Genomic DNA, 24,368 nt, shown 5'->3' on the forward strand with positions numbered 1-24,368 from the left:
AAGGCTGTAGGTTCCCCACCCCTGCACTCTTTAAATTCCAGCTATTATTATGTTTAAAAAGATTACCTCTCTCTTGCAGAAAATGACTGAGCCAACACATTGAATGACGTTCCTTCACTTGGTTGTAATTTTTTCATTGTAGATTACTGTATTTGATACTGTATTTTGACACTTCCAAGTAGAACTGTACTAAAGACAAAACTGATTGACAGTAGCCCAATCAAAGCATTCTCATTGAGATCCACAGTTCTCAAAAGGTAACAAACTTTACTTTCTCACATCTGGGTAAAAATGGTCACATATACAAGAATATAATTGTTGTATTATAACAAGCAAAGTAAAAATTACATATAAACTATCCTTTTAAATACTGTTTTTAAAATCTCTAGATAAGATTCTTGGGGAAGAATATGTATCTTAACCCATCTGCTAATATTTTACCACACTAGTTAAAAATATAGCTCACTAGAGAGATTGAGAAGTCAATTTCTTCACAAAGTCAATTTGGCAATATTTATTCAAGATCAAGAGATACTTTCTAAAATAAGTTTTTATCGATGTTTTCTGTTTCTTACAACACCATAGTATCTCATGTATCCCTCTCCCTCCCACTCCTAGAGAACCATCCCATATGACACACACTATTTTTTAGAAATGGGAAAAAAAAGGTCAGGAAACTGACACATTGAAAAAGTGTGAAAATGTGCAATATGTAACACCTTGGGCCTTTCACCTCCATGAAGGGGTAGGTTGGAGGTGTCTTCCATCTTTTCATTCAAGTCTCACTTGATCTTTATAATCTTATCACATTTACTTTTAACTTTTTGGTGTCTTTATTCTTTCTGTTTACACTGCTTTAGTGACTATGTATATTGTGTTCTTGGCTCTGCTTACTTCACTCAGCATTGATCCATATAGATCTTTCCATGCCTCTCTGTATTCATCACACACATCATTTCTTACAGCCCAGTCATCTTCCATTATATTCATGCACCACAATTTCTTTAGTTATTCTCCAGTTGATGAGCATCTACTTTGTTTCCAATTCCTCACTGTCACAAAAAATGCTGCTCTAAATATTTTGAAATACATGAGGACTTTTTTTTTTATTATCAATAGCTTCTTTGGGTTATAAGCCCACATGAGATACTTTCTGTGTGAATTCGAAACTATAAAATTTCGTGGATGTCCTTTATTGAATCCATTGCTAGCAATCTATGGTGCAAAGGGTCATAGTCCTTAAGATTGCTTCTTCCCTTGCATAGTTTCTTTCTAAATTATTCAATGTCTGTGTCTGGCCTTGATGTGTCTTTGCTCCTGGTTTAATTCAACTCACGGTTGAATGTGTTGGTTTCCCTGGCCTAATATCTCCAATAACATGATCAGTGGGAGTGGAGGAGAGAGATTGAGAAACTGTTTCTTTTCTCGTCCCCTCAAGAGCCATTCCTTCTCAAGCGCTTATCTTCAAATAGAGCCAGTCCTCTGAAATGGACCCCCTGAAGGACTCGGCAGCTTGATGGACCCCTTGCTGAACTTTTCCCATCTATTTAAAAGTGCCAGAGATATGGTTAGCTTATTTGGTTTGTCAATCATGATTTTGCCTTCTTGGCTCAATCAAAGAGGTTCTCCTCCCAGACTACCTTCCACCTGCTCTGTACCTATCTTGGAACTAGCTAGTTATTTACATATTATCCCCTCTATTAGACTGTATGCTCCTTTAGGGCAGGGATTGGTTTTTTTTTTTTACTTTTTTTCCCATCTCCAGAGCTCAGTGAAATTTTTGGTGCAGTGTAAGCACTCAATAAATACTTATTGAATGATTGATTGACTGACAGTCTGACTGAATGAATGTAGTAATTTCAGGGCTAGAACACTGAACCTAGGGTTAGGAAGACTTAAGTTCGAATCTTGACTTAGATACTTAACAGCAATGTGACTCTGGCCAAATCATTCAACCTCTCTCAGCCTCAATTTCTACATCTATAAAATGGAGATAACAGCACCAACTCATAGTATTATTGTGAGGATCAAATAAGATAATATGTAAAATGCTTGGCAAAACTTAAAGCATTACATAAATGTTAGGCATTAGTAATAGTAGTAAATGATAAATGATTTTTGATTGATTGACGGGAGAGTTACATGTCCAGAAAAAGGTAAGGAGGTATATGCCCTTCAGGATCTAGTCCACCAGTAGCTGAGAGAAGGGCTCATCATTAGCAATGTCTCATTTGGATATGAATTGGGTGAGTGCCAATACCATGCAGAAACTATTAAATCTGAGCCCATTCTCTCCAGAGGTGATACAGAGGAGAGTTTACTCCTGAAGTGGTGGGGTGGGGAGAGAATGTTTATACTCCTGTTCTTGCCATTGCTTTGAAGTAAATATCACGTTGTAAAAGCTATGTCCATTGATGTTAATTGGTTAAATAGACTGGAGTGTTCATCGCTGGTGATTAATTGTGGATAGAACCATACCAGAATGGGGGCTTGAATCAATGGCATTTAGAAAAAGGCACGCCAATGGTGCCTGTAAAACCCTAGGAGGACAATGTAGCTGGTCTAGGTCTTAACTATCTGTTTATCTATCGAACTCTCTCAGCCCCAGGACAGCTATACTGTCCCCTCAGGGTTAAAAGGATATGTACATCTATGTCTTTTTTCTATAGGCCAGATTCAGTACTATAATGTATATTCTCTCTCTTTACATGCACACATAATATACGTGTGTATACATATATATGTAATTTCCTTATCTCTGTAAAAATTATACATCTCCATCAGTAGAATGTTAGCTCCTTCGTGGTATGGCCCATTTTCTTTGAATCCCCAAAGCTTTTTTACAAAAAAAAAAAAAGATGGTTAATAAATTTTTATTGAGTTTAAAAGAGAAGTATTGTACGTCTAGGAAATTACTTCATTGTCAAAATCCATAAGCCAGAGAGGAAAGAATGATTAAGGAGAAGCAATTTTTCATTAAAAATCCATTCATTTCTCAGTAAGTGTATGCTGAGTATTATGCATGGTGCTGTGGATAAAAAACCCAAACCAAACCAGAACACAAAACAAAATGAGAATCAAACCATTCCTTTCCACAAGGTGCTTACGTACTTTTAGTTAACTGGAGAAATACAGAGATATTCTCGTGGAAGACTGCTCTGCCAGAAGAATTGGAAGATCATAGAGCTGCAACAGAGGGATGTCTCAAGAATGACTACCACTACTCATGGATGGTAAAGTGTCCCAAGTTGATGCCATGTGAGGATCCCCAAGGACTTGGGAGTACTTGGCCTGGAGAAAAGAAGACACAGCAAGATTGGCCCGCTGGGTTACCTTTTACTCAGCTCTCTCTTGCTCACTTTTCAATTCAATTCAATAAATATTTATTAAGTGCCTGCTATGTGTGAGGTACTATGATAAGCATTGGGGATACAAATTAGAAAAAGGAAGACAGTCCATACCCTTAAGGAAGGAAGACAACACACAAAAGGAAACTGGAAAGTCAGTGGACACCAGGGTGTACCCAGAGAGGGGGCATCTTGTTCCGTGGAGTTGAAACAAGCAGAGCTGCAGATGGAAAGTGGAGCGAGCTACAAAGATCAAGGTCCACACTCTATAAAGCAAATCTTTGAGTACAGTTTAGTACTCCACCCTCAAATCCTCCAATTAGACAGGAGAAGAGGCTGAGGGAGGTGGAAATATCCAAGGTGTTGAATATCCAAGGCTGAGTTAGTAGTGTGGTGAAAAATCTGAAGTAATCAGATTATTCTGGGAGGGGAATCTTGTTCTACGAAGTTGAAATCAAGTCTATTTGATCAAGTCTACAGCTTTAGCTATAGATGGAAAATGGAGAGTTAGTGGTTTGGTGGAGAAGGGGGATATTTCTTCTATGCATCACTTTTTTGAGGGAATGTGTTTTTTTTTCTTTTTTGGCTAGGCAATGGGGTTAAGTGACTTGTCCAGGGTCACATAGCTAGTAAGTGTTATGTGTCTGAGGTTGGATTTGAACTCAGGTCCTCCTGACTCTAGGGCCAGTACTCTATACACTGTTCCACCTAGTTGCCCTTCATCTATGTAGTTTGAAAATTAATGTCCCAAGCTAGACACAGGACTTCAGATGTGACCTATTCAGGAATTAATGTTGTGGAGATATTAAACAATCTTGGCATTAGAAGGGAGACAATGAAGCCAGTAGTCAGAGACTATGAAATTCACCTGAAATCTGAACATGAATTTTCCGGACAATATCCCTGGCAGGTGGAAATTCAGACTTTTTTTGAAGTCTGCCAGTGACAAGAAGCTCACTGTTTCTTAAAGGAGCTTATTCTACTTTTGAGCCACTCATTGGGTAATTTTCCATTGTATAAATCCTAAATAGATCACCTACAGGCACCTGAGGTCATGGGTTTTATCACTGGCCCTCTTTTTGAATATTATTTCCCATAAATTACCTCTCTTTTGTTATTCTATTTCCTCATATCTACCCAGCATTCTTGGTTTACCAGGCGTGGCATATCTTTGGGGTCAGTTTCCTCTGTCTTACTCCCCTTTTCTTTGAATGGTTCTTAATTATAGAATGTAAGCTCCTTGAAGATGGGCACTAGTCTCAACCTTTTGTTTTTTGTATGCGTAGTACTCAGCACAGTACCTGGCTCTTAATGAATGCTTAATAAATGCTAGTTGACAGATTAATTGAATAAAACTTGCTAAGCTTTAGACAAGCATATTTTTATTGATCTTGGTGAATTATATCCCATCCCATCATCAGTCCTATATTTTTAACCATGGTCCAGAAACACAAATCCCAGGTTCAGATACCATCTTATTAGCCAGCCAGTAATTAATAATTAGCCACCTCCCCAAAATGTCTTTCTCTTCTGAATCCCTTACCTTCCATTGGTATTAGTAATGAAGATATAGTCCATGTCCTTAAAGCCTTCATTTGTTGTTCGGGGAAACATAATCCTTAACAAGACTTTTCAGGTTCCTTTAGGTGGTATGTTGGTCTCTATACAAGTCAGCAGAAATGGTCAGTTACCATCAAATTGACAAGCCAAGGAAGATGCGCTATTAGGTCCCAGATACAAAGTCCAGGAAGACAGCATACCTCTCTTTTTTTGAATGCTGGGCCAGCAAATAGCTGCCTTATTAACATTTGACAGAGACTCATTAGCAACTACTATTTTTGTCTTTGTCTGACCATGGTGAAATGACTCCTCACCGGACGGACTCTGGTTCTGCATCATCATGCCTTGGAACAAAAGCTGTTTCTTCTAGCGATGATCCAGGACCATCCTCCACCCCACTCCTTGCAAGAATAGACTAAATAACAGGGCTCATTTACTTCCTTAGACTCAGTGGCTTTCCTTGCTTTTCCATGTCACATTCTTACTTTGCTAATAGTTATAGGTTACAATTTCCTTCTATCTCTTCAAATCATTTTTTGGCTTCATCCTTGAAACACTTCTTCCCAAGGAATGTTGTATTCTCCTTCATAACCTTGACTCCTTGCCTCAAATTTCTCCCTACTTCAATCTATCATCCACACAAGTGACAAAATGCTTTTCCAAATCACAGCTCTGACCATATTAATCTCCTCCTGAAAAAAAAAAACTACATCGGCTCTCTATTATTTCTAGGATCAAATATAAAATTCTCTTTTTAAAAATAAAGACTTTTTACCACCTAGCTTCCTCCTGTACATGCTCACCTCCACACACTCTGTGGTCCAACCATACTGTTCTCCCCTCTGTTCCTCACACATCTTCAATGTGCTCCATTTTCTGCCTTCACATTATCCCCTCTTGCTTTTTAATTTTGGCTTTGAAAACAACAGTCCAGTCAACACTACCAAAACATCCCTCTCTGGCTATCGTTCCCTTAGATGTGTTGTCTTTCACACGACAGGGGCTATCTTCATGTTTGTATTTGCATCCTCAGAATGAATCACAGTACCTGGTACATTGTTGTTACTCTTGCTTCAGTAGTGTCCAACTCTTCATCTGGAGTTTTCTCGGCAGACATACTTGAGCGGTTTGCCATTTCCTTCTTCAGCTCATTTAACAGATGAGAAAACTAAGGCAAACAGGGTTAAGTGACTTGCCCAGGGTCACATAGCTCATAAGTGTATGAGGCCGGATTTGAACTCAGGAAGATAGTCTTCCTGACTCCAGGCCTGGCACTCTAACCTCTGCACCACCCAGTTGCCCTACCTCGTACATAGGAAATGGTTAATAAATGCTTTTTTCATTCATTTATTCATTCATTCATTCATTCATCCACCCATTCATTAAATTAACCGTGAGATTTACCCACCTTGTTTCAACTTGAAGTTGATATCCAGTGATCTTCCCTACTTCCCTTGACACTAGGCTGTCTGAAAGTGAAATTGCTTCATCTTTTTTCCTTGGTTTCCTCATCAGCAAGATGAGTGGACTGGACCATATGACCTCATAGATCCCTTTTAACTTTTTTACATTCTATGAGTTTAAGTCCAAGCTTTGGTCTCCAAACTTTCACTCTGTATCCTCTGGTAAATATTTACTGGTGTGATGCTGGAGACCTGGTATGACTCATTTCTGATTGAGCCATTCCAGACATGTCTATTTCCTCACTACCTCTAGGCATGTTGTTAGTATTCTTAATTTTTAAAAAGGGCAAAAATACATTCACAGATTTCCTCTATAAAACAAGATTAATTGTAATCAACCTGATTAGGAAGAAATTGAGCCTGAGTGATAAAAGACACCAATGCAAAAGTTACTAAGGCCCCAATGAGTAATTTTAGTGATCTAGGTATAGAGAACTACATCATAGGGACAAAGATGAAATATGTCATAAAGTAAATTCAGTGCTTTTAGGAAATAACAATTCTTCCACCAGTCACTATAAGATCATGTCCTTCCCAGATCAATGAATTCTCCTGGGGCATTTGTAGAATTCTGCCTTATAGAGTGGGCACCTGAAAGTTCAATTAAACAGTTAAGATGTCTGAGTATGCTGTATATATAACCCACCTTAGCAAGTCAGGCTGCATATAAACTCTTTAGAAAGTGTGTTTAGCATACACAGTTTGCATCTCAAAATAATAACTGGGAAGAGAGTTAAAAGCAATTCAGAATCCAGCAGTTTGAGTGACTGAAAAAATAAAATGACAGCATATGAAAATCCTTCAGAAACTTCTAGATAACTTTGGACTTCATCTTAGCGTTCATGAACATTCAGAAGCGGGTGAGTCTTTTCTCCTTAGCCCAGTCCTGGATGTCTGCACGGCCAAAGATTACATAGATGATCATTCCTGCCAAATTAATTGCAGCTGATAGCAAGAACACATTCTTCCAGCCGGATACTGAGTCCTGCGGGTAGAAAACTGACACTAGTATCATTCCAGATATTTTCCACTCTTCTAACTCCCAAGATTCTCCCTTCAGTTAAAAGGTAGAAGAGTCACATGGTAGATAGGATCTGCTATGGGATTGTCATGGTACATCATGGTGAAAGTGAATAATTGGCAGCTAAAAAGAAATCCTCAAAACATGGATGGGGCAAACAGCATTTATGATGGAATTATGGCTTGTTCTGTTTTATTTAGGTCTTTACATATTAGTTCATGGTTGTTCTTAGGAAATATAGACAGCAGTATAAATAAAAGGTTAGCTTTTAAAAAAAATAAGTTCTGATGTGATTGCTATTTAAAAAATATCTAGTATTCTAACTGCCTTTTAGATCATTAAATCCATTGTTAGATATAAGAAAAATAGCAAAATGATCCCTGTGAAGGCTGTATTAGAGCAGAATTAGTCACAGTTTGTATCTACCAAAGAATTCACTACTGTGCTGGTCCAGGCCTGAAATCAGGAAGGACTGCATTCAAATCTAGTCCAGGGCATATACTAGCTGTATGACCCTGGGTAAGTTACTTAAGTTCTGTTTGCCGCAGTTTCCTTAACTATAAGATGAGGATAATAGCAATACCTATCATCTCAGAACATTGTTGTGAGAACCAAATGAGATATTTGTAAAAAAAAAAAAAACATGTAGCATAGTGCCTGGCACATAGTAGGTGCTATATAAATTTGTATTCCCTTCCCTTTATTGACTCAACATTCTCTGGACACTTCCTCTCCTCTTCTTTTTTTTTTTTTACCAACTAGTTCGCACTTGACAAGTGAAATTCAATTATTTTAAGAAAAGAACTGTTTGGGGTTTATTTTGTGTTCCTGTATTGTGTTTCTTTCTATAAAATGTTTGATCAAGGCAGAGTCTAAATCCTTTTTTTTTTAAGAAAAAAATGTGATTATGTTTTACCTGATTTATGAGATATCCAGTAACAGTGGGTGAAAGGATTCCTGGTATCATAGTAAAAACTCCTCCAAGTCCCATGAGAAAGCTAGTATACCTGAGAGAAGAAGATTTTGCCAGGTTAAACTGATTTTTTCATTTAGCCTGATGTAAGCAATTAACCTATTATTCGAACAGCAACACATACCCCACGTATTTTTTATAGAACATGGGCATTTGGCCTTTACAAAATCCTACTCTGATGCCTCATTACAGTTTGGAGGTGACTATGAGTTCTTCAAGGCTATGGCAGCAAAGGATAAACTTTGTAAGTTCTACCATGTTGGCAAGGCTTTGAGTATGACCCTGGCAATGGACTGAAAGCAGGACCAGCTTTGCTAAGTATGGGGAACTCTTTGCCAGTACTTGGCCACTTGGTGATGTGATTTTTGGCTATCACAACCCATTAAATAAAGAAAAAATGTGTCTAAGCTCTGTGTAGCCCCTTTCACTTCTGATGTAATAGAGTGGTGGAAAGAGGTCCAAAAGTGTAAGAATCATAACGGTTTGTGATTTGATTGTTAGTATTCCAAATGTAAAATGCTGGCCTGATGAACAACAAATGGACATATTGTTAGAGGAGCCAAATCACATAAATCCTGACATTCTTTCAATAAATGAAACCCAAAGAAAGGACTTTGCAGCTAAATGGAAGTCTGAGTCATAGATGCTCCATGGAAAGGCAAAGAAAGGAGTTGATAGAGTACATTTACTATAGAACAAATGGGCATAAAAATGTTTTTCCATAGGCTGTCTGGTCATCTTGTATTGCAGTACTGGTAAGTATTTGCCAAAAGACCACAGGAATAATTGCAGCTTATGTACTTATGTTACTGAGGATGAAGAGTTAGGGAAATTCTATGAAGACCTGTAGTAAGACCCTTCAAAATAAATCAACACACACTTTGATACTAGTTGGCTTTAAGACAAAGGTGGGGAAAGATGAGGATGATGAGAAATATATAGGAAAGCATGGTCCAGGAAGAAGGAATGAGAGAGGTTAAGAGTTGTAGAATACATAAACGTAGTATATCTTAAAAATCATAAACACCTTTTTCTAAAAACAAAACCAAACCAGGAGATGCCAGCCTTGGGGAATACAATGGATATGTTGCCCAAACAGCTGAATCACATCAATCTCCACACTTTTTGTTTTTCTTCCTTTTTTTTTTTTTTTTTTGCTTTTAGGCAATTTGGGTTAAGTGGCTCACCCAGGGTCACACAGCTAGTAACGTGTCAAGTATTTGGTCTCAGGCTGGATTTGAATTCAGGTCCTCCTGACTTCAGGGCCAGTGCTCTATCCACTATGCCACCTAGCTGTCCCCACACTTTTTCAATAAATGAAATCTTAAGAAAGGACTTTGCAGCTAAATGGAAGGATGAGTCACAGGTACTCCATGGAAAGATAAAGGGGGACAGCTAGGTGGCACAGTGGATAGAGCACCGGCCCTGAAGTCAGGAGGACCTGAGTTCAAATCTGGCCTCAGACCAAACACTTGACACTTACTAGCTGTGTGACCCTGGGTGAGTCACTTAACCCCAATTGCCTAAAATATATATATATTAAGAAAGGAATTGGCAAAGTAGATCTATTGCATGCCCAAAGGCAACAGCAAATATAGTTGTTTCTTGGGATATCTGGTGATTTTGTATTACAATACTGAAGAGTATCTGCCAAAAGACCACCATGCAAATAATTGAAGTGTTGAAGCTTCTTCACCAATATCAATTGCTGAGGATGAAAAAGTAGGGAAATTCTATTTAAAACATGATAAGACATTTCAAATTAAACCAACATACACTGTGATACTAGGTAGCTTCAATACAATGAATAGCCCTGTTCCATGACCTTCTAATCTCCACCTGATAAACATCTGGAGACACATAAAATCAAAAATGTTCACTACTGTGATGGAGGAGATCCCATGCAAAGTCTCTTTTGAAGAGAGTTTCTTTATGGATTTTGAGATTCTTCAGAAGCTTTTGTTTGCAAATGATATTATGCTGGTCGCATTAAGTCCTAGAATATTTCAGATCTTCCTCAAAGAGTTCTATAATTGCTCCAAAGAGTTTGGCCTAACCATCCACACAGGAAAGAACAAGAGGATGAAGAATATCTAGTGCCAACATTATGACATATAGTTGGATAGGAAAGTCATAGAGTTTGTTCAACAGTTTGTTTATATGAATCAGAAAGTATAAGTGGGCAATAAATTGGAACAAAAGTTGAACAGGAACAGGAAAGTAGGTTGAATTACCTTTAGGAGGTGGCAAGGCTCTTTTAATGACCCCAAGCTTCTCATAGAAACAAATGCCCAATTTTTTGATAGCAACATTCTACAAATTTTGCTGTTCAGCAGCAATACATGGAATACAATAGTCTCCAAAGATTTAAAAATGAATAGCACGAAAAGACAATGGAGAGGTGTGTTGCGGGTGTGAACCATCTACAACATATAAGCTATGAGGAATTTTAAAGGACAAGAACAAAAGTTGTCATCAAGGAAATCTATGATGGGAAGGGAAGATGATCTGGCAAAGTAGTGAAATTGAGGGATGAGAGCTGTACAGCTTGAGTTCTACATCGGTACCCTGTCAATGTCAAAAGAAAGCTAGGATGGGCTCTAGCACCAGGGTGGACCCCCTGTAGTGAACCTCTAGGAGGATATGAATGGTAGTTTCATAAGATGGGTAGACATGGTTGAGCTTTGATCTGTATCACTGGCTCAAAGAAATCACAAATTTATTTGATTAGTTGAATACGGTTGCTTGGAAAAAAATGATGTCAGCAATAACTGATAGAATTCAATCTCGTCTAAGGAGCAAAATGAGTTTTAACCTCTTTTACGTGGGACGGGTAGACAGTAATCATATGGTACATGGCTCAATACATATCAGCCTTCCAGGGAACACAGTGATACAGTAGCACATTTGAACCAAGAAGGCATCAAATTAGATTTCCATCCTTAGGAGACCACAGATGGCAATCCAACTCTTCTTCTGGGTCCACAGCACAAGCTCTGTATCCTGAGTAAAGCACATGAAACTCACACAGCAAATAATGAAGCTATGAGGTCCCCCATTTTTGTAGATCAATGCCCTATGGGTTCTATGGCCCTGGTAGGCAGTAGACCTGGAACTTCAATTCAGGATCAATTCAATTAGACAAACATTTATTAAACACCTGCTACAGGCAAGGCGGCACTGTATTAGATTCTGGGAATATGTGGGGAAAATGTGAAAACTGTCTGTTCTCTTGAGGAACTTACATTCTACTGGAGGGTCCCACACACGTATGCATGCATACATACATATGCATATGTGATATATGTACACATACAAATTGTATGTATAGATACAAACTGTAAGTGTATTCACATACATACACATATCTTTACTATAGAGGCATACTATATATGTGCACATGTACACATACCTGTGTATGCACTACTACAAAGAAGTAAGCATTAGGGTCAGACAAGATTACTATTGTCCAAAGGCATCAGCTATTCCTTTGGTCCTTATTCAAGTGGCAGGTGTTTTTAAAGCATCAGATACAAGACATTTAGCACTTTCCAAGGATATCAAGAATATTACACTATTTATCAAAATCCTCATCTCCAATAGCTTGGCAATAATGGGATCTTGAGCCCACATCAGTAATTTCTGCCTCTTCCTCTATTTTGTCTGCTGTGATTAGAATAGGAATGATACTGGTTGATACCACAAGACTGACAAGAATCAATGTCAATACACTAATTAACTTTGGCAGATTGTGGTTGGGTACAAAGAGATGAAAATCATCAAGTGGTTAGAAACCAACTGCTGGTTCATTTAACCCATTTCTGGAAATGGGTGAGCAGGCACCAGACATTTAGACTTAACTGAAAGATAGACATCCTCTTGGCAGCTCTGTTTCCATAGCACTTATCTCTATCAACTTCAACTTTATGGTGGTCTGCTTCTACTACATTGGGCAGACCCAAAACACATGGGAGCAAATCTGATCATCTAGGCATCTGCCTCAGATTGTGTGGCACATGTAGCTGAGAATTATTACAATGCAGGGCAAAGTCGAATTAGAGGTAAGTCTTAATGAGTTTTGAAGAGCTTACTAGTTTATTATTTCAAACACCTGGAGTTTCATGTGTGAGTATTCATTCCCTCCACAAATGCAGATTGAAATCTTTTCTGCAGCTCATTAGATCATCTTTGAGAATAGTAGTAGCCAAAAAACAAATTGCCTAGTTGTGTACCTGGTAACTGGTAAACTGCATTTAGCAAGGCTGGTCCTGGAGCAATGGACACAGTCTCCATCACGAATTCTGCACTTAAAGACTTTCTAAATTGGTAGGGAAATCTAGAGGTTAAGGTATGTTCTGCTACCACGATAGTTGAGAACTACATGTCACCTCCACATAACTATGAAGCATCAGAAAAGGGCCTTAGTGGAAGAAAATGCCTTTAGAAAAAGGATAATAGTAACAGTAAGTCACATTGACATATCAATTTATAGATTACAATGGCGGTGTCAAACACATGGCCTACAGCACTCCCAAATGTGGACTGAACCAGATTAAAACATAATTGGGGAATATTTAACGGGATAAATAAATTATAATAAAACATAAATAATGTTAACATGTGTTTTTCTGGGTCAATACGCAACCCACAGGAATCCTTGCATGAGGTTTATTGGTCCCTCTCTTTTTTTAGTTTGACACCACTGGTTTACAAAGTCCTTTCCTTATAATAATCCAATGAATTAGGTAATAATCACCCCATTCCACAGATTTGGAAACTGAGACTTAAAGAAGTTGGGACTTTTTCCAAGATCACATGCCAAATATAATAGCTAGGATTAGTACTCAGGCTTTCTAGCTCCAGGACCAGTGCTCTTTTCACTGCCCCACAGTGCATAAGGGAGAGGGGAAGAGGCCAGGAGCCCTACCTGGGAGCGATATCTAGGGAGTTAATCATGAATCCAGAGTAACACAGGCAGCTTATCCCCATAGAGAGCATCAATAGCGTAACAGCAGTGATGGAGCTGACGTATGGCACGGCTGTGATGAACACTGATGGGAGAAGCATTCCTGGGGAGCAAGAACACACACACACACACACACACACAAAAACATGGGCGTGTTGTTGGGAAAGTTTTGAGGTCTACTGTAAGAAATTCACTAGGGCGAACTGCTCACATGTAAATGTCCTCACCCAGGACTGTGAAGAGTTTCCGAACCACCACTAGACTCAGAATCTTCTTGGACAAGAGGAAATCTGCCATTTGACTTCCTAAGGTAATACAGATCCATGCAGCAACAGAAGGCAATGCACTCAGAATCCCATTCTGTGAAGACAATTGTGCAAGGATGACATGGGTACCAGAAACAAGATGCTTAATTGCCTAGACCAATCACAAGGATTGTCTCTGGGGTAAATTGTGAAGTTGACAAGTCTTGTATTTGGCTCACCCAGACTCACTTTTCTGTACCCATCTTTGTTTGGTTAAATACCCCTAATTGTACAGGCTTCCATACCACCCATGCCTACTTGCCTCAATTCCCTCATATTTTAAATGAGTGTGCTGGACTAAATGATGTCTAAGGTCTTTTCTCACCCTATAATTCTAGGATTGTTGACTTCCCATGACAGTCTTTTCAGCTTCATAGAAAGTAACTGAGAATTGAATAAGGCATTCACACACACACACACACACACACACACACACACACACACACACACACACACACACACAAAGCAAGGATCATATACTCACATTTCTGATGTCAAAATCAAACATAATGTTTATCAGTAGTGGCAGTGATATCGTCAGGTTGGTGACTAACCAGAATCTGCAAAAGCCAGTGATTATAATGGCCCAAAGAGGGAGGGATCTGATCATGGCATTGATGGGCAAAGACCAACTGGGGGAGCTGTTCTAAAAGAAAATGCAACAGTCAGTACAGAGAACTAAGCCTATGGGAGGAAGTTTTGCTTGAAGCACAGTACTCATGCTACCATTTGCCACTTCTGACCAGAACTGTTACTAGGAATATTAGTAACCAGGAAAAATGCTATTAGATTTGGGGAGGGGAAGGCAATATGGCAGTCCCATTGAAATGTAGTTATACAGAGAAAAGGCACGTCCTGTCTTTCACAGGCTAACCCTCACACTAAGAAGCTAAGTGCTATAGTGATAGGATTTTAGCTGGGGAAGCCCAAGTACAGTTGTACCAACAGTGCAGAGGACTACAAGGCAAAGTACAGGGATGATGGTCATTGCTAGGAGGAAGAATTCTCTCTTTCTTTTCCCTGCCCATGATCGTCAGAACTCCATTTGCTCTGTGCTGATGAAAGCCCTGCTTCTGAGAAATCAAAACACAAAAACAAGGTAGAAGCAACAGTCTGGAAATCTAGTGGCATCCTCTTTTGGAAAGGGCACTGGATTAAGAATCAAGAGGCCTAGATTTGATTCTCAATTATACCATTTATTAGCTTTGTGACCTGGGGTGAGTCCATCAGCTTTCTGGGTAGCTGTGTTGTTTTTGTTTTTGGTATTACAATGGGGATGATAATGACTGTACTACCTAAGTCACAGGGTTAAGGAAACAAGCGAGATCATTTTTTCAGGGGAGTTATATCTACACTACCAGCTGATGAGTGTGGCACCGTATTTTAGGTTAGAGATGCATAAAGCTGAGACACAAAGGAAAGAGCTTTATAGGTAAAGGGTAGGGGTGGGATGATGAGAAAGACAACTTAGACTGTTTTTCAACAGTTCACCTGGCTCTTTAAGGTACAGTAATGTTTCTGAGGGAGAGCCAACAGATATTACATAAGCTTTGAAAAAGGAAAGGGATAGAGAGGATTTTAAGCACTGAGAAATCAAGATTGTGTTAGGGATTGAAAGGGACCAATTTGGCTAAACCAGTAAGATGCCCTAAGAGGACTATGGTGCTGACAGGTGAGAGTCAGCTGATGAAGTGAGCAGTGATCCAGGAGAACCAGGAAGCATGGCCTAAATAGAGCAGGATGGCAAGAAGGAAAAGAAACAGAAGGAGATTCTTTCTGCATGAGAGTTTTTCCCGAGAGTCTATGCCCAATATACCAAGTAGGAACCAAGTCATTTTAAATCTGAACACTCTATCAGGTGCATGTGAGACTACTCATGCCCAGTTCTTGTGGTGAATTGGATGGCAATGCCAGTTGGTGGTTTAATATGTAAAGTACTTTGTAAACAATTGTTGTTTGCCCTTCATTTTCAAAGAGAACCATGACATCAGGGAGGTGACACTTTGACATGCAGGTTAATTGGATTTAAGTGAGGGAGGGCTTTGCAGAGTCACCAGCCTCACTTTCTCCTCCACAGCCATCTGGATCCAGTGGCAAGATATAGATCAGGATGACTGGAGATGGCCCTAGATGCAGTGGGAGATCTTGACCAAGGGGTGAGGTACCTGTGGCCTCAAGGCCACACATGGCCCTCTAAGTCCTCAAGTGTGGCCCTTTGACTGAATCCAAAATTCACAGGACAAATCCCCTTAATAAAAGAATTTGTTCTGTAAAACTTGGACTCAATCAAAAGGCCACACCCAAGAATCTAGAAGGCCACATTTGGCCTTGAGGCCACAGGTTCCCCACCCTTGCTGACTTTTTTAAGGTAAGACCTTTTTCTTTTTTTATTAATTTTGTTTTATTTATCAACAATCACTTCCATAGGCTTTTGAGTTTTAAATTTTTCTCCCCCTCCCTCCCCACCTCCCTCCCTAAGACAGCACACAACCTGATATAGGCTATACATATACATTTCTATTAAACACATTTTCACATTAGTGGTGTTGTAAGGAAGAATTAGAACCAATAGGAGGAACCACAAGAAGGCAAAAACAAAACAAAACAGAAGAAAAAAAATAGCAAATAGTATTCTCCAATCTGCATTCAACTCCATAGTTTTTTCTTTAGATGCGGATAGCATTTTCCTTCATGAGGCCTTTAAGCTAAGATTTTTAACATGTCTCAATCTGACTGAGGCAATGCCCATTCAGTGATTAAGGCTTAGGTAAGAAATGAGTCAGAGAATGGCCTCTTTCACCTAGTTAAAAAAAAACTGGGAGGGGAAGATTCTCCAGGTTTCTAGCCAAAATGGAAAAAATTGCTATTTATTTTCACTCTGATCCAATCAGGGCTCAAACAATGACCAAGTAGAGCTTGGCTGGGACCTATTGGCTAATCAGTGAGAGCCACAGTGATTTGGGTTTAAGGCATGGTCCTTAAGGAAAATAATCTAGCCCACAAACTCCAAGATATATTGTGAGGTTCCAGAGATTAAATTTTACATTCCTTTTGGGCAGAGCACCCACAGGTAAGGGAATGATACCCTATGAAGAAACAAATGAAAGAAGAGAGAGAGAGAGAGAGAGAGAAAGAGAGAGAGAGAGAGAGAGAGAGAGAGAGAGAGAGAGAGAGAGAGAGAGAGGGAAAGAGCGCTGTGTTGCCCAACTGACCATTTCTAGTTGGGTCCCCAGTGGGACAGCTTCTACTACTATAAAGCCTGTAAACAATTAAACACAATATAAATGTTAGCTCTTTTTATTAACATACCTCTCCAGCCAATGAAAAAGTGATATATTCCTTTTCACTCTCACTTATATAGGGATGATTTATGGGATCATCATAAACTAGAGAAAACCAAATAACACAGCAGACACAGCCAATTCCTCCTAAGAAAAACAATACCAAGTTATTGTTGATGATTTCTCCCTCTGATATGATTCTGCCCCATCTTGGTCTAGTTCAGTTTCTCTCTCTCTCTCTCTCTCTCTCTCTCTTCTCTCTCTCTCTCTCTCTCTCTCTCTCTCCACACACACACACATACACACACATACATATACATATATATACACATATATACATGTATATACACACACATTTATTTATTTATATATGTGTGTATATGTATTCCATATCTGTATCTATATCATCTCCATATAATCCATATCAATATTTATATTTATCTCTGTATCTATATGTATATCACTAGCTTTATATTAATTTATATCAACATCTTCATCTATATCACCAACATCTGTCTCTATATTTTATATAATAGCCCCAATGTTCAGAATTTCCTTCACTCCCTATGGGCCCACTTTATGTCTTTTATTGTTCATTTCTCCCCCAAACCCACTTTATCATCTCAACTTTCTAACCATCATCTCTTCCTTTTCTGAATATACACTTGCTTCTTTAAGACTGAGACTTAATGGAATCCCACAGAATAAGAGTCAAAAAATTTCTGAATTTCACAGGATGTCATGAGCAATACAGTTCAATTCCTACCTTCAAAGGAATTCTGTCTACATATGCTGGAATAGTGGTTATCCACCATTTGACTGAAGAACTGTAGTATCAGGGAATACACTATTGTCTGAATTAGCCCATTCTGTTTTTGGATATTTCTAATCGTTTGCAAGTTTTCCTTATATCTCTAAGTTCATATTTTTGCACATTTCAGTCATTGCTCCCAGTTCTGCCTTTGAGGGTCAAACTGAGCATGCTCTATCTGTCTTCCAAGATGCAACCTTTCAAATATTGAAAGATTACTATTATGATATGAAAGATGAAATGACTGAGGAAACAGAGGTTCAAGCTTCTGAGCATATTGATTTATTAAGCAATGCAGGCCAACTGCCTAACAAATCAGGACCAGCAGCCCTCCTCAGCTTTGGCACTAGACCTCGAATACAGGGAGAGACAGATTTCTGAACATTAAAAGCAATTAATTAAACACTACCAGTTAATTAAAAGAAGACAATCAGGATATAAATTAGGTGATCTGATTTCTGAGTGGAGGAAAGATTAGGGACTTTCCAAGTTGAAAGGGTTGAATTCCCTGAAATCAGAAGAAAACATGTCCCACTCTGACCCCTCCAAGTATCTGTAAATGACCAAAGGAACATGGAAATAATAACTTATTCATCAGTACAGGACCAGTTTTAAGATAAGAAGTATGGGTTGCTTGAGATGTATAATTGTGAGAAAGCTCCTTGCATCAATCTTCAGACCCTAGTGGGTTTCTGGTCAGGATAACTTAGGTCCTTAGTTAAGGGTCTCTAAGCAGCAGGCAGAGGTGGTACAGTTTCCCAGCCTTTTAAGATTAGGTTCAAACAACATAACAATTTTTTTTGCAGTTCTTACAATTGAATAAAGTTTTCTCACAAGACAGAAATTGGACTAGACCTATATTTAAATAGAAAGGGAACTGAGCTAGATTCAGAATTGAGCCACAAGATGGAGTCAGTACAGTTTACCCAGTACCCACTACCATTCACCACACTATCGTGTCCATGCCAAGCCTGTCTTCAAATTCCAGTCCCTTCAACTGATTCTCATAGGGTATAAACTTGAGATGTTCACTATCCTTTTTGCTGTCCTCTAGATAAGCTCTAGAATATCAAGTGTCTTAGTCCCCTCAAAATAAATTGCCCTCAAAAGAATACTCTGAACGTGGTCTAATGAGGCTGCAGTATGGTCCATATTCTCTCTTAACGTAGCCTAGAACTGTATTAGCTTCTTAAGTTGCCATACCATTATATGGATCTATACAGAGGTTGTAGCCCTACAAAACATCAAAATCTATTTTTCAGGCAAACTATTATCTAAAGACCTTTCCTCCATCTTGTGCTCATAAAACTGATTTTTTTAAAAAGCAAATAATACATTTTATTTCCATTCATTCATCTTTTTAGATGAAACCCAGTGTTCAAGCCTGTCAAGATATTTTTGGATGCCAACTTCCATCTAGTATGTTAGTTATACCTCCCCATTCTGTGTCAACATAACAATGGAATTAGAATGCAGTCCTGATTTTTTCCCAAGTCATTTATAATACTATTGAGCAACACAGAACCAAACAGAGATTCACGGGTCACCCATTCGTCCAAAAATTATTTACTAAGCAGTTAATATATGTGTACGGTACTGTGGCCAGAATTAGAATTACAAAGAGAAAAATGAAACAGTCCTTGTATGCAAAGAGTTTACATTCTACTGTAGGAAATGATGATATTCACAGAAAAGTCAATATAAAATGCATACAAAATCATTTCAGGAGGGGATGTTAAGAATTGAGCAAATCAGGAGTGGCCTCATCTAGAAAGTGACACAAGAACAGAGCCTTGAAGGAAGTTAAGGATTCTAACAGGTTGATGTGAAGAAGTTCATTCCAGGAATGGGGAATAAGCCATGTTTGGAGCACCAATAGTAGGCCGGAATATTGAGTGTGTGAGGGTGAATAATATGTAATAACTGGCTGTTTGCCTTCTATCTCAAACACCACCAGTATCTACTGTCATTGGTAGACAGATAAACCCAAAAGCTCTTGGAATAGCAGAGTACCCCCAGACCACTAGTTCTGTTACCAATTATCCCCTTCAGACATTATCCAGGAAAGCAACATATAAGAAAACTGGCTCTATAATTCCAGCTACTGCCACCACCAATGCCAGCTAAATGTTACCTGTGGGGCAGGCAATCCAGACTGGCTAGAGCAGCAAGGTCCCCTGAGGGAGAAAATGAGAGTGGCATGTACTGGGTGAATCAATTTTAACTACCACTTCCTCTCAGATCCCCGGAGTTTTCCTGGCAGGGGAGCAAAGCAGAAGTTAGCCTGGAAGCCTGTCCTCAAAGAATCCTGGAAATATCAATTACTCAGACCACTGGAAGGAAGGAAAAACTCTAGCAGAGAAGTGGCCAACATCTCAGCCACTGAGAATGCAAGGACGGTTCAATATAAGAAGAAAAAAATAACACAAGTAGTCATATATGCAACAAAGATAAAGTTACATGATTATTTCAGTAGATTCAGAAAGAAAGTCCTTTGACAAGATGCAGTGAACATTTAGATCAAAACTTCTAAAATACATAGGTATGAAAGGGCCCTTTTAATAAGATTAAAATATGTATATTAAAAACCAAGAGGTAGCACTGTTTGCAGTGAAGAAATTTTATGAGTTTTCCCAGTATAGCTAGAGAGTAAAGGAAGGATGCCCCTGTCCCAACCATTATTTGAGATAATTCTAGAAATAGCAATAAGACAAGAAAACAAAAGTAAAGGTGTATATCTCAGCAAAGAGGAGCCAAACTATTCATATGATGAAATGATGGTGTACTTAGAAAACCCTAGAGAAGCAGTGGTGAACCTAATTGAGATAATTAATAGTTTCAGTGAGGTAGCAAGATACACAATGCATCCACAAAAATCATCACCATTTCTATACAATACTAGCAGAAAAAACACGCAAGACAAGATAACAAGAGACATTCCAGTCAAAATTTTAAAATGCAACAAATACCTCTCTAGGATTTTAAGGCACCACATTCTCCTGATTCTCCTACCTCAGACCAATCTTTCTTGATCTCCTTTGTTGGATCTTCATCTAAGTCATGCCCTCTAACCTTAGGTAACCTAGAGTACTATTTTAGGCCTTCTCTTCTCCTTCTATACTACTTTATTTTGTGATCTCCTCAGATCTCATGAATTTAAGTATTATCTCTGTTCAGATTCTCATATCCACTTCTCCTGCCCTAACCTATTTGCTGACTTGCAATCTTTCATCTCCTACTGTCTTTCAAACATCTCAAACTGGATGTCTCAAACTAGACACCTTAAGCTCAACATACACAAAACTGAACTCATTATCTTTTCTCCTAAACCCCTCCCCCTTTCAAACTTTTTTTTTATAATTGTAGAAAGTACCACCATCCTCCCAGTCCCCCAGGCTTGCAACCCAAGTGTCATCCTTCACTCCTCACTATCTGTTACCCCTGCCTCATATCTATCTGTTACCAAGACCTGTCAATTTCACCTTTGCAACATCTCTTGAATATGCACTCATCTCCTCTAATACTGCAACCATCTTGGTGTAGACCCTCGTAACCTTATTACTGTGCCTGGCCTATTGCAATAGCCTGCTAGTGGGTAGACCTGCTGCAAGTCTCTCCCTACCATAATCTATCCTCTATTAAGCTGCCAAAGTGTTTTTCCTAAAATGTAGATTCAACAATGTCACACACACACACACACACACACACACACACACACACACACACACAGAGACACACACTAAACTTCAGTGGCTTCCTATCATCTTCAGGATCAAATATAAAACTTTTTATTTGGCATTCAAAGCTCTTCATAACCTACCCCTCTCCCCACCAACCTTTCTGGTCTTCTTAAACCTTTTTTCCCACCAGGTACTGAATGATCATATGACATTGGCCTGCTTGCTATCCCATGAACAAAACATTCAATCTCTTGGCTTCAGGTATTTTTGTGTGTGTGTTCCCACATACCTGGAATGGTGTACCTCCTCCTCTGTCTCCTGGCTTTCCAGGCTTCCTTCAAGTCCCAACTAAAACTCATCCCAACCATTCTCAGTTCTAGTGCCTTCCCTGTGTTAATTATTTCATATTTATTTTGTATCCAGCTTGTTTGTACAAATTTATTTGCTTGTTGTTTCCCCATTAAATTATGGGCCCTGTGGGGGCTGTTGTTGTTCAATTGTTTCAGTCATATCTGACTCTTCATGACCCCATTTGGGGTATTCTTGGCAAAGATACTAGAGTGGTTTGCTATTTCCTTCTCTAGATCATTTACTAAGGCAAACAGGATTAAATGACTCTCCTAGGATCACACAGCTAGTAAGTGTCTGAGGCCAAATTTGAACTCGAGAAGATAAATCTTCTGGATTAGGCCTACCATTCTATCCGCTGTGCCACCCAGCTGCCTTCCTTGAGGGCAAGTACTGCCTTTAACCTTTGTTTGCAGCCCCAAAACTTAGCACAGTTCCTGGCATATAGCAGGTACTTACTGTCTATTGCCAGCCTGAGTTAATCATTTGGCAATAGTTAGCAACTGATTGGATATGGGACATGAGGGACAGACAGATCCAGGAGTGACTTTAAAGTTGCAAGCCTGAATGAAGAGAAGTATAGTGGCACATTAGACAGAAATAGTGAATTTAGAAATAGGAATGGATCTTGGGAAGAAGATAATGAGTTTTGTTTAGGACATGTTGGTTTATTACGTCTAGTAGGCAATTGGTAATGAGATCCTGTAGCTCAGACAAAAGACTCTCTCTCTCTCTACATATATATGCATATATGTATATAGTATGTGTGTGTATGTGTGTATGTGTGTGTGAGAGAGAGAGAGACAGAAAATGAAGATGATAGTCATAACATATGTGATTATTCTGAATCACAGGTGTAATAGTGGATGATTAAGTCATATGGAAAAAAGACACCTCCAGTCTTTGAGTCATGTAATATCACAGTAGAGACTGCGGTTTTGCACATTTCATCAGCAGCATCTCCTCATGCCTCTCAGTCAGCTGCCCCAACTTATTCATGTTCTCACTAGTGATGGAGAGTTCAGCTGGTATGGATTTCTATATGATAATTAATATTGATATTATGGTGGATAGAGTGTTCACCTTTGAATCAGGAAAACTTGGGTTCAGATCTTACCTCCTACACTTACTAGCTATGCCACCATGGGTAAATCACTTAATTCCCATATGCCTTATGCACATAGACTTATGAACAAAGTTATAGATAGACTGTGATTAGTTCTGGTGGAGGTAATTTCCAAAATGAAAGTTTCCATCACGTACAAAATCACAAATCCTATACATAGTAAGCTAACAATGAATAGCATATGGTAAAGGTGGAAAGGGGGTTTCTTCACAGACAGCAGCCAAGAAGACTATAAGGAGAGAGCAAGTAGCTTCATAGCTTTGATAACTGACTTTCAATTCCATTTTATTTAACACATATTCTTTAAAAATCAATTATGTACAAAGCACTGGGTTAGGTTGTGTCAATACGGAGACAAAAATTAAACAGTCCCTACCCTCAAGGCATTTACATTCATGTGGGGAAATACAGTATGTATAAAAATTTGGGAGGGGGACAAAGGGTCAAAGAAGACTTTGTGGAGTACATGACATGTAACCTGAGATGAAGGAAGAAAAGCATTTGACAGAGATGAGGTAAATATCCTTTTCAGCTTTGGGGTGCAGTTGGTGTGGATATATAGGGGCAATAGATGGAATGCTGGGTTTGTAGAACTGATAGTGATTTAATCTTGCAGGAAGATTGAAAAAATAGATGTCACTGATGATGGAAAGGGCACTGGACTAGTAGTCAGCAGATTGAGATTTTTGTCCCCATTCTACCTGTAAAGTCTTTCTGTGGAAAGATGAAACAATCTATTTTATCTCTCTGAGTCTCAGTTCCCTCATTTATATAATTAGATTAAACAGGACATTTTCCAAGTTTGTATTTTTCTCTTCAATGATATGCTAATTTTTATGTGAGATAACCCTGGATATTAGTTAGGTGGCACAGAGGTTAGTTAGAGTGTCAGACCTAGAGTCAGGAAGATTGGACTTCAGATCTAGCTTCAGACCCTTATTAGCTATGTGACCTTGGGCAAGTCACTTATGCTTTGTTTGCCTGAGTTTCCTCATCTATAAAATAGGGATAATAATAGCACCTACCTCTCAGGGTTGTTGTGTGAATTAAATGAGATAATAATTGTAAAGTGCCTAACACACGTCTGGCACATCGCAAGTACTATATGAATGTTAGCTTTTTTAAAAAAAAATCACGGAGGAGTATTTCCTTCAAAAATGGAAACATTTAGATTTGAGATGAAATAACTTACCAAAGATATAAAAGATGTATGGCCAACCTAAGGATTGACAGATGAATCCACCCACAAGGAGGACAGTGAAGATTCCCAAAATTGTACCTGAATACAAGATAGCAAGTAAGTTATGAGTAATGGTATTGGAAGTTAAAAGTTATTAGGCTAACTGTAGGCCACTGGACAGAATGAAAGTGAACAATGAGCATTTTAAAGTCACACAGCATTGAAGCCAATTGAGAGGAAAGAACATAAATATTCAGGATCCAGGATTCTCTTTCTATTTATATTCCTATTTTTAGGAGTTGCTTTA

At 38.8% G+C, this 24,368-nt stretch overlaps 1 protein-coding gene and 1 long non-coding RNA gene across 3 annotated transcripts in view; both read right to left on the reverse strand.

Annotated features, from left to right (window-relative positions):
- LOC110219762 (uncharacterized) overlaps positions 1-5,900 on the reverse strand; it is a 29,189-nt gene extending 23,289 nt beyond the window's left edge. The window contains exons 1-2 of one of the 2 annotated variants that reach the window (XR_013482645.1): positions 4,891-5,900; positions 3,112-3,291 (exon numbers count right to left, since the gene is read on the reverse strand). This is a non-coding gene — a long non-coding RNA (uncharacterized LOC110219762). Of the gene's footprint in view, positions 1-3,111; positions 3,292-3,461; positions 3,581-4,890 lie in introns of those variants that run through there. The other variant, XR_013482646.1, reaches the window with a different exon arrangement.
- Positions 5,901-6,763: 863 nt separating this feature from the next.
- Positions 6,764-24,368, reverse strand: part of LOC110219757 (sodium-dependent phosphate transport protein 3-like) — a 55,262-nt gene continuing 37,657 nt past the window's right edge. The window contains exons 6-12 of the mRNA XM_021003392.1: positions 24,074-24,160; positions 16,945-17,063; positions 14,120-14,281; positions 13,558-13,690; positions 13,292-13,433; positions 8,308-8,398; positions 6,764-7,355 (exon numbers count right to left, since the gene is read on the reverse strand). Coding sequence (XP_020859051.1) covers positions 7,221-7,355; positions 8,308-8,398; positions 13,292-13,433; positions 13,558-13,690; positions 14,120-14,281; positions 16,945-17,063; positions 24,074-24,160 — 869 coding nt within the window. The 3' untranslated portion in view covers positions 6,764-7,220. The remainder of the gene's footprint in view (positions 7,356-8,307; positions 8,399-13,291; positions 13,434-13,557; positions 13,691-14,119; positions 14,282-16,944; positions 17,064-24,073; positions 24,161-24,368) is intronic.

This window comes from Phascolarctos cinereus, unplaced genomic scaffold (assembly GCF_003287225.1).
Source record: "Phascolarctos cinereus isolate Bilbo 61053 unplaced genomic scaffold, phaCin_HiC Scaffold_726;HRSCAF=1367, whole genome shotgun sequence".
Taxonomy (NCBI): Eukaryota; Metazoa; Chordata; class Mammalia; order Diprotodontia; family Phascolarctidae; genus Phascolarctos; species Phascolarctos cinereus.